The 14,475-nt window shown below is 38.7% G+C and overlaps 1 protein-coding gene across 2 annotated transcripts in view; it reads left to right on the forward strand.

Moving 5' to 3' along the window:
- The first annotated feature begins 2,078 nt into the window (after window positions 1-2,078).
- DSC3 (desmocollin 3) overlaps window positions 2,079-14,475 on the forward strand; it is a 46,993-nt gene continuing 34,596 nt past the window's right edge. The window contains exons 1-4 of one of the 2 annotated variants that reach the window (XM_066246943.1): window positions 2,079-2,348; window positions 10,755-10,839; window positions 12,660-12,859; window positions 14,286-14,405. In XM_066246943.1, coding sequence (XP_066103040.1) covers window positions 2,283-2,348; window positions 10,755-10,839; window positions 12,660-12,859; window positions 14,286-14,405 — 471 coding nt within the window. In that variant the 5' untranslated portion in view covers window positions 2,079-2,282. The remainder of the gene's footprint in view (window positions 2,349-10,754; window positions 10,840-12,659; window positions 12,860-14,285; window positions 14,406-14,475) is intronic. The other variant, XM_066246942.1, reaches the window with a different exon arrangement.

A 14,475-nucleotide genomic window follows, 5' to 3' on the forward strand; every position in this document is an offset into this window, starting at 1 on the left:
CTGGCTTGTAGATGGCTGCCTTCTCTTTATGTCTACAAGTGAGAGGGAAGGAAGGAAGGTGGAAGAGACAGTGGGAGGGGGGGAGAGGGAGAGAGACAGAGAGAGGAGGTCAGCTCTCTATTCTCTGATGTCTCTTCCCATAAGGACACTAATCCTATCAGATCAGGACACTGCCATTATGCTGTCATTTAACCTTAATTACTTCCTTTTAGGCCCTATCTTCAAATACAGTCATAGGAGTTAGGGTTTCAACCTTTAAATTAGAGAGGACACACATATTTCATAGTTTCACCTATGTTCCAGGGAAGCCACAACCCACTTGTGTTTCTAAAGGCCGGCTGGGTCCAGAGGAGACTGTGAGAGGCTTTTCCCAAGGTTATGGGTGAAAGGGAAGGTTTGGAGAATGGGAGGTAAAAACGGTTGGAGTGGAGAGAAATTCAGAAGCTATGCCTGAGAGTAGAAGAGCTCTCCTTTACAGAGGCCTCGAGAGGTGAGACAGAATCTCTGATGGGTTCCTTGAATGTGTCAGAGATGGGACAGAAAAGCTAAACTTAATGTCTGAGTCCTGAGAGCTGAGGCCTGTGAATTTCAGGGAAGCCGAAGGACAACTGATTAGGATGGGATGAATGAAGCCAAAGCCCCTTCCCTGATTAATCTGGACTAGCTGAGTGTTCTGACTTTGGAGCTTGTGCATGGACTTTGAAGACAACCAACACATCTAAGGAGTTCCTCCTGAATCCAGGAGTTATCGGTTTAGGACACAAAATTCAATCTAGAGAGAAGCAAAGGACTGTGGATGTCCTCAGTGTTGCAAGCTACCTCTCTATTAAAAAGTTTAGCATACTGGGCCATGATGATTATCTTTATTCCCTCTTAGACTCGAAAGTGTTCTGAGCAGGAACTGGGTTTTGCACACTTCCCTTCCTCCAGCCCCTTACACAATGCCTGGGTGACTTTAGGCCCTGACACATATTTGTTGAATGTGATAATGAAAAAAAAATGGATTAAGCATTGCTAGGAGAGTAGGGAGGCTACTAACAAAATGAGGCTGATGCATATCTCGTTCCTCAGTTTTCAGCTGCTATTAAATTGCTAAACTGTTAAACTCAGATCAAGGATGAGGCATAAACTTCTTGGAACAACCACTGAAACACATGGAATTGACACCCTCTTTGTAGTTACCCCTCTGCTTTTGCATATTGAAACCAACCAATCCCTATCAAGCTAGTCAGCAATCCTTCCTTTGCATGAAAGAATTACATTTGGTGGGTTTTGCCTTTATAAACCCTGCCTGTCTTTCTTCTTTCCAGAGCATTGTTTGAGTTGTTGCCTGAATCTGCTTCTCTGAGGCTGCAATTCTTTTGTTCAAAGAAATGCTTTTTATTCTTTATTACAGGTTAAAACTTCTTTAAATTGACAAATGGTGTTGAATAAGTAAGACTCTTTTAGAGTAGAGAGTTTTGTGTGGAAGATTTTCCTCTTTCCATAAACTGAAAAATTGCTATTGGTACAATCAACACGTAATTACTAAATCAATAATTTACATAGAAAAACATGCTCTTTCTTAGACAGTTCATACAAGGCCACAAAATTGGCAGTAAACAAAGCTCTGAGTGTAATCATTCTTGTTTTTGTGCGTAAATATGGTCAGAGAGCAGAATTTCTTTTAGTCGGTTTTAGGTTCTGCTATACCAAAGGCCAGCTTCTTCGTACCACTGGGATAGTTTTCCTTCCGTTATCACGTTAGTCAAATTCGGAAAGAATGTACATGTTTTGTATTAGCCAGGAGGCATTGCCCAGAACTTTAGCAGAAGTCGAAGGGAAAGATCAGTGTTCCTGGCATGCAGCAGCTGCCGTCTCAGGGCAGGGATCCCTGCCGGCGGATTTGGGTTCTGCTGGGAGGAGGAGAGGTGCAGCGTCTGCAGGGAGGATGCCGGAGACGATCTGGGAAGGCGGGGCGGCAGCGCCGCGGGGCAGACGAGGGGTGTGGGAGAGCGGGCAGGGACCCGCTCGTGGGACCGCTTTCCCGCGAGCGAGCGCGCGCTTGGCGCGGCCACGGGGAAGCGGCGGGGCAGGCTCAGGCACCTCCCCAGCGATCCCCGCGGAGATAAAACTTGAGAAATAACTAGGAGGGGCGGCTCGGCGTCTGTTAGGTCCAATCCTGTCTCAGGAGTGAACACGCTCCCAAGGAGACCAGCCTGAGAGAGGCTAAGGGGACTCACAGACCTCCTGCGCTGCACCTTCCTGGGCTCTCGCCCCTCGGCATCCCGACCCCCGCCGGGATGGCAGCCGCCGGGCCCCGGGGCTCCCTGCGCGGAGCCCTCTGCAGGCTGCTGCTGAGCCTCGTGGTGAGTGGGAGGCCGGGCGGGGCTCTGCGCGGCCGCCGCGGGGCGCGGGGATGGGGAAGCGGGTGGGACCACCTTGACCCCCGCCGCGGGCGCGTTAGAGGCTAAACCGGCGGAAAGATGTGGACCGCTGCTTAGCTCAATCCTGGGGGGCAAGGACGAGCCCACATTCGTACCAGGAGGGATGAAGGTAGAAAACGACCTTTTTGAGGACGGCTCAAAACTGAAGCTTTTGTTTGAAACCCCGTGTTGGATTATTTGAACCACAGGAGAAGCCCTGCGGCTTCGCTGCGCGCGGGCGCACGCCGTGGCGACCGGGCGGGGGCTGAGTTCGCACTCTCCTCTGGCTCCAGCGGCTGGTGGTGGTGGTTGGGACGCGTTTGCGTGGCAAGAGTAGTCAAGTCTATTTGGTCAGTTGTTTCAGGATCTCTGCGTGAGCAAAATACACATGTGAGATGGGGTCCCAGGGGCTGTGCCATAGCCCAGGGGCGCCTGGAATGCGGGCGTTAGTGCTTGGAGGGGTTTGAGCGATGCTTCCGGGAACCAGCATGGAGTTCCCTCGGCAAACAGCTTTCAGGTTTTCTCTCCCTGAAGGTTATTCAACAGCTCTTCCGTACTGCCCACCCCCGAGAGCCACCTGAAGAAGGGCAGAGTGTGCCTGAGGAGCGAGGTGGTGGGAAGACTGGGTTTGGACTGGGTTGGGGGCCAGCGGTCTGAGAGGAGAGTTGGGATGGAGTAGGGTGGGTGGCGTGGTGAGACTGGCGCGAGTCTTACTTTGGCTCTGAGAAGACAGCACAGGACCCTCTCCCCGCCTGGGATCTGCTGTGCCCGAGAAACCTGTGACCCAGGACGAGATCTGCCTGGAGAAGTTAGGGACAATTGTCCTAGAATTTGGGGGACATAAGCGAAAAATTGGGAACTCCGACGGCGCGATTCCGCACGGAGCCTCGGAGGAGACCAGGGATGCCCTTGGAAGGTGCTGCGTAAAGAGCTGGAGACCAGGGACTTGTCCACGTCCAAGGATGGGCGTGGGGCCCGGGAGCGAGAAGGCCCCGCCTGGCTTGGGAGGAGGCCTACTTCGGCTACGATCATTGTTGCCACTCCTCTGCCTCCAAGCAGGGAGATTGGGTCCAAGCTTTGTCCTTTCTTTGGGTTAACAAATTATGAATTTTGGATCAATAGTTATGACCTAAAATATATTTACGGGCAAAGAATTGTACAAAAAAAGCGCGTCAACAACCTTCAAAACCACTATTCCGACAAAATGCTGATAAAATGACTCTCCAAATGGAAACTGCTCTCAAAGTGTGTTGTATGTGTGTCTGTGTGTGATATTTGATAGTGTTGCCACTTTTTGTGTTTAAAAGCATGAATTTAGTGTCTTGCGCTTTCTCTGGGAGAAGGACTGGAGAATGGGGAGTAGAAGCCGCAGGGGCTGCGTGTTCCCAAGGTTTCTCGGATTCGCCAGTTAGGGTGTGGTGTGCAGGGCCTGTCCCAGTGACAGGGGGTATTGGGGTGTGGCAAGGCAAGAAGATGGTGTAACTCTAGCGATACCATCAGCTGTCGGACGTGGCACTCGTTTAGGATGATTTTACAAATAATTTCCTACAGTTTAGATCAAGTTGTATATCTGGAGATTTTTAAACGGTAATATGGAGAGTGCACGTAGAACACTCGAGTTTAAAATCCCCAGTCAACCATCACCTTCAACTTCCGTTTTAGAAGGGTAGATTAAGACCTCTATTGACCACACTATGTCTGTATTTCCTTTTGACTCATACGATTATCAACATTTCAGCCTAATAATAATGGCATAACACTTCAGAAGCATAGGTTTCATTTTATAGATATCTTAATGGAGCGCTCAAAAACAATCCCATGTTTGAAGCGAGAGCTCTTCGAAGCAGGTCTTTAACACAACACGGAGACTTTTAATGTGTTAGCCTTCCCACCGAGCTGCATCTTGGGTTGAGGAGTCTTTCCACTTACACATTTCTCTTGCATCTGCACCCCTTTACAATTCTAGATAATTCCTAATGATCCCCTTGCCCCACACACAAAGAAGGAAAAAAAAGTAGGAAAGGAGGAAATTTCTAACCTTACAAAAATTGTAAGAGATGAGGAAAACTGATTTACGTTAGCTCAGCTGTTTAGATGTCTTCTACCCAATTACAATTACTGAGGTTCTTTTAAATATATGTTTAATATGATGCAAATTTTACCTATTACAGATAATATGTACTTGGACACAATCTATCATTTTGTTAAAAAGGTTCTTTTGCAAAAGGAATTAAAATGGTGTTTTTAAAAATAGCATAACATGCTTTGTCCCTTGGATTATATGAATTTTACCTGAAGCCTATCTTGACAAATTGGCATTCTACCTTTTTAGATTTTATAACATTAATTAAAGAGAATAATGTATAATGTGACTCCCTTAACAGAAAGACTGTTTTTTTTTGTTCTTGATAACAAGTTCACATGTTCATCTTTTAAAAATAAAAATGAGTATAATAATTTCTATTATTTTTTGCATTAGTGAAAAAAGTTTAAGATAAATATAGGAGGTAAATGGGGATTAGATTATATTAAACACCTGATCTTAATGATGTCAAAGTTTTATATATATCTAGATCAATGCAATACCAGTGACCTTTTTAAAAGGAGATAGTTGTTGTTCATATTGAGATACAGCTAGATGCTGAAGCACCTTCTGAATCACTTAGTACATGTGAGCCCGTGCATTTTTTGGCTGTGTTGTAATTCCCTTGGCTGTTGGTATTCCATATATGGCCTCTGAGGTGACTTGTGGCTAATCATACTTTTTTATTTAACTACAACCCCATCTTACAAAGAGTTTGTTAGAAGGAAATTTAGTAGACTTATCTCAGGACTGAGAGTACAGAGAAGTAAATTTCCAATTTACCTTTGAAGTGATAAGAATTTGAAAGGTTATATTTCCTTTTTGCAGAAGTGGTGTCCATCAGAAAACATGAATTTCAAGTTCTGGAACTATTATGCTCAGTTAGACAATGTCTTAATTTTTAAGACATTCCATAACTTTTGATTACTTAAGCCACCTTTTTATTTATTTATAAAAGAATGTCAATTTAGAACTCCTACCTTGTATAATCACTATAAAATTTTACAACAATACGAAAGTGAAACAATCTCAAATAACCTCTTTGGTTTTCACTCTGTTTTTTGGCATTAGATTTTTCTATCAGGATTTAGTGATTTGTTAGATAAGTTCCTTATCATGCAATTAATGAAATTTAGGTAATACTGTAAAATGAATCAAAACAATTTATTTGTCCAGACTATAGTAAACAATACTTTATATTATCATTTAAAAAATCTAATTTGTTATAGTTTGCTTGGAACTCTAGATTTTATAAATCAAAGTTGCCCCAGAGTGGTCTCCGTTAAAAGGCATTTTATTTTGTAACTCAAATAGTCAACTCACAACTCACTAATCTTTAAAACTGTTTTTGTATACTACAGTTTTTATTGGGCACTCTTTTACATAAAAGTTATTTAAAAATATCTTTAAAGGTTACTAGTTCATCATTGCTAATCTAGTGAAAACTTTACATTTTTTACTTTATTTTCAATAATACATCCAATTCCCACAAATATTGTATCAAATCACTTTTAGTTTCAAGAATGACTTAACTGAAATTTATATACATATCATCCTTTTAAAAATTATATTAATGAATTAACTGTATATTCTTTCTGATGATGCACTATACAGCAATGAAAATGAACTACTTTATACTCAGCACGGATAGACTTCACAAACATAATTTGAGCAAAGAAATCTAGTTATACTCAATAAGCATATGACTGTATATATTGAAAAGCCAAAAACTGACCAAATAAATCTTGAAGGATGGAAGGATATACAATTGGGGGAGGCCTTGAAGTAACAGTAATGTTTTGTTTGTATCCTTGAAGGTGAATGCTCTAGTTTGCATTTTATTATTTCTTAAAATGCCTATTTATGCTATATATGGTCATTTGTATTTCTTTTTTTAAAAGAACTTTTTTAGGAAACAAAAGAAACAAGCAATAGAAAAAAATGAACAAAACCAAAAACCCTTCTTTGAAAGTATAGACAAAACTTGCTGGGATTGAGCAAGTAAAAAATAAAGAAGGCACAGATCAGGCAGTGTTAAGAATGAAAAGGAGACTTAGTTGTCAAGAGAACAGATGTTTTTCAAAATAGATAATAATATTAATAGATCATTCCAATTAATTTCAAAACACAGATGCGCAGTTTTCTACAAAATACGAATTACCAACATTGACTCGAGGAGGTATATAAAATCTAAATAGACTTAGAACCATTAAAGACATGGAAACAGAAGCCAAATACACACCCTTACTCATATCCATCAGGTCCAGACCTGTGATGGGTGAATTCCTCCATAATTACATGGAGCATATAATTTGTACCTTATATAAATTGTTTCAAAGAATAGAAAAAAGTGAACTCATTTTATGACAACTGTATGAAGTTGAAAAATAGTAGTTTAATCTCACTGTGGACATATCTTTGAAATGCTAAAATAAATAACAACAAGTGAAATCACTAATGTATTAAAAATTATCATGTCTTATGAGGTTTATCACAGAAGTGGAAAGATGGTTTTACATTAGAAAATCTATATATTGTATTTTAACATAGTAATACATTCAGAGAGAAAAGTCATATGTTCATTTCAAAATAAGTGGGTAACTATATTTATTGTTATAAAACCGAGCAAATAAAATATGAGGAAATTAATCTTCTTAATATAAAGAAGCATACTTACAAATGACTAAGCGTATGAAGAAAAAGAAAGACTCAAAATTAACAGTGAAATGCTAAAAATTTTCTCTTAAACTTAGAAACAAACCCACAATAGTCACCATCACTTCTAATTTAGTATTCTACTGGAGGTACTCACAAGCACAGAAGTAAGAGAAAAATCTAATTGCCATTTTGTCTGCTATAAGATTAGCTACATGGGAGAGCCAAACTGTCTAGCAAACTTCTAAAGCTAATAAAAGTAAGCAAGTTTTCTTGGTAAAAAAAAAAAAATCTAAAAGAATTTTGGTCGGCTGATCTTAAAAAAACTGTGGATGAGTGGAAGGCTAAAAAAAACCAAACAGATGTAAGGATTGGGGTCACCGTAACAAACATCATGTTTTACAATAAAAGATATATGTTTTACTATAAAGATATATTAACTAAAACCGTATAGTACTGATGTAGAGATAAACACATATATTGATGAAATAGCACAGGTTACTAGAAATAAATTTTGTATTTGAGGGACCATGAATATAAGTTATGTGGAATTATCATTAGTTAAGAAAGGAAGATATATGTAGTGATAGTTCAGTTGGCGAACCATGTGGCAAAAAATTAGATCAGATAGTTACAGTGAATCACACATAGAATACATTCCAGATGGGTAAAAGTTGGAAGTAACTTTAAAATTTTTAGATAAGATAGTGACAGTGAATAACACATAGAATGCATTCCAAATGGATAAAAGATTTAAAACTTGGATGTTACTTTACAATGACAGATATTAGATAATATATTTGTGGCAGAGCAGAGGAAGAGAGTTAATAATATACAAAAGTATAAGTCAGAAGAAATGGTTAATAAAATTGACTAAAAACTAAAAGATGATTAATAAATTTGACTACTTTAAATAGAGGCACTGTTTATCAAAAGATATTGCAAAAGAAACAATGCCATAAAAAAGTGAGAAAGCAACCTACATAAGTCTACAAGTTAAAAAATTCAATAATTTTAAGCTTGACCAGGCAGTGGCGCAGTGGATAGAGCATCGGACTGGGACGCAGAGGACCCAGGTTTGAAACCCTGAGGTCACCAGTTTGAGCGTGGGCTCATCTGGTTTGCGCAAGGCTCACCAGCTTGAAGCCCAAGGTCAGTGGCTTGAACAAGGGGCCACTCCGTCTGCTGTAGCCCCCTGGTCAAGGCACATATGAGAAAGCAATCAAAGAACAGCTGGGGTGCCGCAACAAAGAATTGATGCTTCTCATCTCTCTCCCTTTCTGTCTGTCCCTATCTATCCCTCTCTCTGACTCTCTGTCTCTGTCAAAAAAAGAAAAAAAAAATTCAGTAATTTTAAAAAGATAAACTTAATATGAAAATGAGTTTTTAGTGTTGTTTCTTATTTTTGAGTTGTAAGATTTTTTAATATATTAATAATTTGATAGCTTCTTTGTTGTTATGTGACTTAAAAATGTTTTCTCATTTTCTGTAGGTTTAATTTTCACTTTATGGTATTCTGAAAAGCAAAAGTTTTTATTTTTAATTAAGTCCTAATTATCAATTTTTTGTTTATAATTTGTGCTTTTGGTGTTAGATCTAAAAAATCATTGCCTAACCAAAGATCATGAACACCTACTCTTCAGCTTACCTCTAAGTAGTTTTACTTCTTACATTTAGGTCTGTGATATATTTTGAGTTAATATGTATGTATGACATGAGGTAGGAGTCCAAATTCTGTTTTTTTTTTTTTTGTATGAGGTTATCAAATTGTCTCAGCATCATTTTTTGAAGATTATTTCTTTCTCTTGAACTTTCTTGAAGCTATTGTCAAAAATCATCTAACCAGCCTGACCTGTGGTGGCGCAGTGGATAAAGCGTCAATCTGGAAACGCTGAGGTTGCCAGTTCAAAACCCTGGGCTTGTAAGGTCAAGGCACATATGGGAGTTAATGCTTCCTGCTCCTCCCCCTTTCTCTCTCTCTCTCTCCCCTCTAAGAAAAAAAAATCATCTAACCATAAATGCAAGTGCTTATTTCTGGGATTTCAGTTCTATTTCATCAAGCTATATGTTTATCCTGCTCTCCCCACCTAAGAAAAAAAATCATCTAACCACAAATGCAAGTGCTTACTTATGTCTGGGACTTCAGTTCTGTTCCATCAAGCTATATGTTTATCCTGATGCCAGTACCACTCCGTCTTGGTTGATGTAGTTTGCAGTAAATTTTTGACACTGAAAAATGTAAGTTCTCTACCTTTGTTCTTTCTCAAGATTATTTGTGTCTTTGGATCCCTTGCGTTTGCACAAGGATTAATGACCTATTGGGACATTAAAGTTATTGGGATTTTGATGAAGATTGCACTGAAACTGTAGGTGTATTTTGGGAATATGTCTGATGCATGAAGAGCAATATCTATGTCAAGTGATATTATTTGCTTGTGTTATCAGACTTTTTATAGCTAGTGTACAGGAATGCAATTGACTTTTGTATTTTGGTCTTATATGCTGCAACCTTGCTGAACTTATTTATTATTTTTGATGGTTTTTTTTTTTTTGTAGATTCATTAGGATTTTCTGCATACAAGGTCATAGCATCTGCAAATAGAGACAGTTTTATTTCTTTCCCGATCTGGGTCCCTTCAATTATATTTATTTTTTCTCTGTAATTACCCTGGCTAGAAGCTTCATACAGTGTTGAATAGAAGTGGTGAGAACGGGCATTGTGGTCTTGTTCCTCATGCCAGAGGAAAGCAGTCCTCCACTAAGCGCAATGTTAGTTGTAAGCTGTTTGTACACACTTTTGCACATCTAGAACAAGTTTCCCTCTGTTCCTTTTTTTTTTTTAAATTTTTTATTTATTTATTTATTTATTTTTACAGAGGCAGAGATAGACAGGGACAGACAGACAGGAACGGAGAGAGATGAGAAGCATCAATCATCAGTTTCTCGTTGAGCGTTGCGACTTCTTAGTTGTTCATTGATTGCTTTCTCACATGTGCCTTGACCGCGGGCCTTCAGCAGACCGAGTAACCCCCTGCTGGAGCCAGCGACCTTGGGTCCAAGCTGGTGAGCTCTTTGCTCAAGCCATATGAGCCCGCGCTCAAGCTGGCCACCTCGGGGTCTCGAACCTGGGTCCTTCCGCATCCCAGTCCGACGCTCTATCCACTGCGCCACCACCTGGTCAGGCAACCTCTGTTCCTATTTTGATAAGGGTTTTTAATCATAAAACAAGTGTCAGATTTTGTCAACTTCTTGTGTTGAGTCTTTTAAAATGATCGTGTAGTTTTGTTCTTATTCTATTAAAAAAACACTTTATTGAGGTAAGATTTACATACACAGAGCTGTACATAGTTAATGATACACCTTGATGAGTTTGGAGATAAGTATGTATCTGTGAAGTCATCACCACAGTCTGTGCTGCAAACATATCCATTGCCTCCAAAACTTTCCTCCCGTCCTCATCATTAATTATTATTTTAATTTTAAGTGTACAATACCGCATTGTTAAGTGTAAACACTATGATATGCAGAGCTCTAGAGTTTATCCTGTATAACTAAATTTTTGTTCTTTATTTTGTATCATATTTATGTGACCTATTTATTTTTTATTCTAGGTCTTCAGTTTTGCTTGTGAAGCCTGCAAACAGGTGATATTCAATACACCTTCTAAACTAAATGCAGACAAAATAGTTGGCAGAGGTGAGAAATCTCAAAACAGTGTTTTGAATTCAGAAGTTTTAGTTTACCGACACAGAAAAGAGCAGGTTATCCAATCATTGCCTTTTGGAATTAGCTTGAAAAAGTATAATTTGATACAATTTAAGACAATTTAAATATGTTTCTGTGCTTTATTACTCCATTGAATCCTGTAGTTGATTTTAGTGCAAATGTTCTTAGCCATATATTTGTAGTCATTCATGTTTGAGGATTTAAAATTACATAAAGAGTTACCTGGAGAACAGAGCCCTTCATTGCTCTAGGATTGTGGCCCTAGAGAACTATAGATAAGGAGCTGAGAGAAATCAGATCAGGTTGTTATCAATGCTATGGCTGCACTGAGGAACATAACAGCCACTCCATTCAAAATGATATTGAACCATTTACGCACTGAGAAGTTAGGAACCTCACACTTTTCAACAGCAAGGGAGTTCGGTGCAGGCAGATGTTGCCTGTAGTACAGGGCATATTGGAGGAACACATCATGATTTTTAAAAAGAGATATACTTTGTCCTAGAGATATCAAATAGCTTTTTCAAAAAAGGATACCATTTCTGGTTATAGTGCCTCATTTAATTTCATTAAACAAGTGTCACTTTTATTCCTATGAAGAGAAAGAAAGGAAAGGTTGTAAAGAGAGGTCAGGGGTGTTCTTCTGCAGTGGTCTGCAAACTCATTAATCAACAGAGCCAAATATCAACAGTACAACGATTAAAATTTCTTTTGAGAGCCAAATTTTTTAAGCTTAAACTATATAGGTAGATACATTCCTTATCGAGGTAGCGCCTGCACGTGGTATTTTGTGGAAGAGCCACACTCAAGGGGCCAAAAAGCCGCATGTGGCTCGCGAGCCGGTTTGCCAACCACTGCAGGGAAATAGACCAGAGCTTATTATTCTGCTAAAAAATGTGAAGATATGAGAAATAGAACATCATTCCTAAAGATGTTTACTTCTTTTTGACTATTTTCACCTGTGACAAATAAGGATTAAAACCAAAACTCTATGCATGGGTAACATGAATTCTTTAACAGATTTTTACTTAATTAAGCACTAATATATCAGTTTGTTTTTCTGTTAAGGAAGACAATTGAAGAATGAGATGGAGTTGATATTTTTATGTGTCAAAACACTTAAATTGATATGTATATTTGCTGACCTTTTATTAGAGGGAAAAATTTCCAGGGAGAGAAGACCCTATGTGGACTTTTGGTGGGAAGTTTTGAAAAACTAGAAACACAAAGATAACTGTGAGCCCTGGGGAGGGATGGATAACAGAAGCTCACCAGTGGAAGACTTCGCAGATAAATTTGTCTTACTTATCAAGTAAGACAAACTTACTTGATAAGTAAGACAAATTTATCTAAACTCATACACTGCATGCTATTTGGACTAAAGACAGGTGTATCTTAAAAAGACTTAGACTATATTGTTAAGGAAACTTTGCTGTTTGTTTATTCAGGTGTGTGTGGGGGGGCATGTAGCTTAGCTTTGTCATGATTGCAATACCCACACCTCTTTTAGAGGAAGATCATTTTCATAAGCTTTTTAGAAGCATATGAAGTTTTTAAGTACCCTGCTTAATACAAATATGCAATCAAGAATTATTTTTTAACTGAAAGAGAATTATCTTTTTTTTTTTTTAAATACATGTAAAGAGACTGGTGAAGACATTTGGTAAATGCAAAGTGGTTGGTTTATTTCATTCTACTTCATCATTTTGAAGATGATTGTATAAATTATTTTAACACTTTGTTTTTTTGCATGTGTTTCCATTTTGCAACATGGAACTCTTTACTCGCAGTTAATTTGAAAGAGTGCCTCCGGTCTGCAGACCTCATCCAGTCCAGTGACCCTGATTTCAGAGTTCTGGAGGATGGGTCAGTCTACACAGCCCATGCTGTTGTGCTGTCTGATGAGAAAAGATCATTCACCATATGGCTCTCTGACATAAAGAAACAGATCCAGAAGGAGATTCCTGTGCTCCTGGAACATCAGAAGAAGGTAATTAAGTGCGTTAATATGTTTGGCATGTTTTTCTTTTTATTTAAATATTTTTATTAAACATATCAAAGAGGACTAAAGGATAAATAGGAGTTTTTCCCTCTCCTTTGCTCTTCTTTTTTTTTTTTACCCTGTGTTTACTTTTCCTTCCCCTTCCCCCCCTTTCTTTGCACTGGCTAAACCTGAGATTTTGCTTTGTTAAATTTAAATGACACCTCTTCCGTGAAGGCTTCCTTTGCCTCTGAAGTCTAAGTAATTGCTTTTGTGAGCCGTGTCAGTTTGGTTACCCCACTATTCCAACATTCAGAATTGTGATTAGTGCAAATCTGTAGTTGTTTGAGGCATGAATTGATCTCCATTTTTGCTTATAGCCTCAGTAACACCTGACCCATCCATAGTCAATAGGTGCACACTAAATTAATGTTAAGAGCAGTGGTTCCCAGTGAAGATGAGGTTGAGTTCAAGTGCCTGTGGTGCTTCTGATGTTAAAATAGGATGAAAATCCTGGAGTATGTGTAAGTAGGAAAAAGAGTATGTATGACATGATTAACCATCACTCGGGATTATTCATTGCAGTTCTAGATTCCACATCATGAGTAATATGTCATAAAGTAGTCACAGAAATGACGAAGGATTTAGACTGCATTACGACTAATTGATTTTACGTGTATTAATAATAAAATTAATTTTAAAAACTGCTTAGCACTTTTAAAATGTTTAATAAAATTTATTAATTAACTCTCAGGAAACAAAATGTCTTCTTTGCTATACCATGAAATAAGATGGAAATCACTATAAAGTCCAGTAGAACTTTTTGCAGTAATGTAACTGTTTGGGAGAATCTGCACAGTCTGATAAGGCAGCCCAATATTGATGACTACGGAGGAATTGACGTGTGGCTAGTGTAACTGAAGGATGGAATTTTATATTTTAATTAATTCTAATTAATTTAAATTCAAATAGTCACATATGGCTAAGGCTGCCATGTTGGACAGTGCAGATAGAGTGTTAAGGCAATGAAAAACATGCATTTTCTCGCTCTGATTCACCTGAGAGTGTGAGGTCTTAGCAGAAAGAACAAGTAAGTGCTGTTTTTGATTGTTCCTAAGAGGATGTGTTCTTGATCTATTAGGGACAGGGAAGCAGAACTAATAATACAGCAATGATTTCCCTAACCTGAAAGTATGGTCAGTGTTAGAAAGATATGTGAAAGGAAATTCTCTAGTTTATGAAAACTTAACAATCTAGATACATTCCTTTTTACTCTTCTAATGACAAAGACCCTATTAACTGGTCTTTGTTTTCATCGTGGACATTCCTGAGACTGACCCTCCAGGGAGGCATTAGGTTTATGGGCTGTCGGTTATCTTACAACAGAGTAAAGTGTGATGCTTTTGTTTATTTAATGTTCTTTCTCTAAATTCAGGTACTGAGGAAAAGACACGCTAAAGAAACTGTTCTCAGGCGTTCCAAGAGGCGATGGGCACCTATTCCCTGTTCGATGCAAGAGAATTCCTTGGGCCCTTTCCCTTTGTTTCTTCAACAAGTAGGTTTTGCATTCCTTCTGGTTGGGAGTGTTTTAATCCAAAAGTCTGTTTTATTTAAATTTAATAACT

This window comes from Saccopteryx bilineata, chromosome 11 (assembly GCF_036850765.1).
Source record: "Saccopteryx bilineata isolate mSacBil1 chromosome 11, mSacBil1_pri_phased_curated, whole genome shotgun sequence".
Taxonomy (NCBI): Eukaryota; Metazoa; Chordata; class Mammalia; order Chiroptera; family Emballonuridae; genus Saccopteryx; species Saccopteryx bilineata.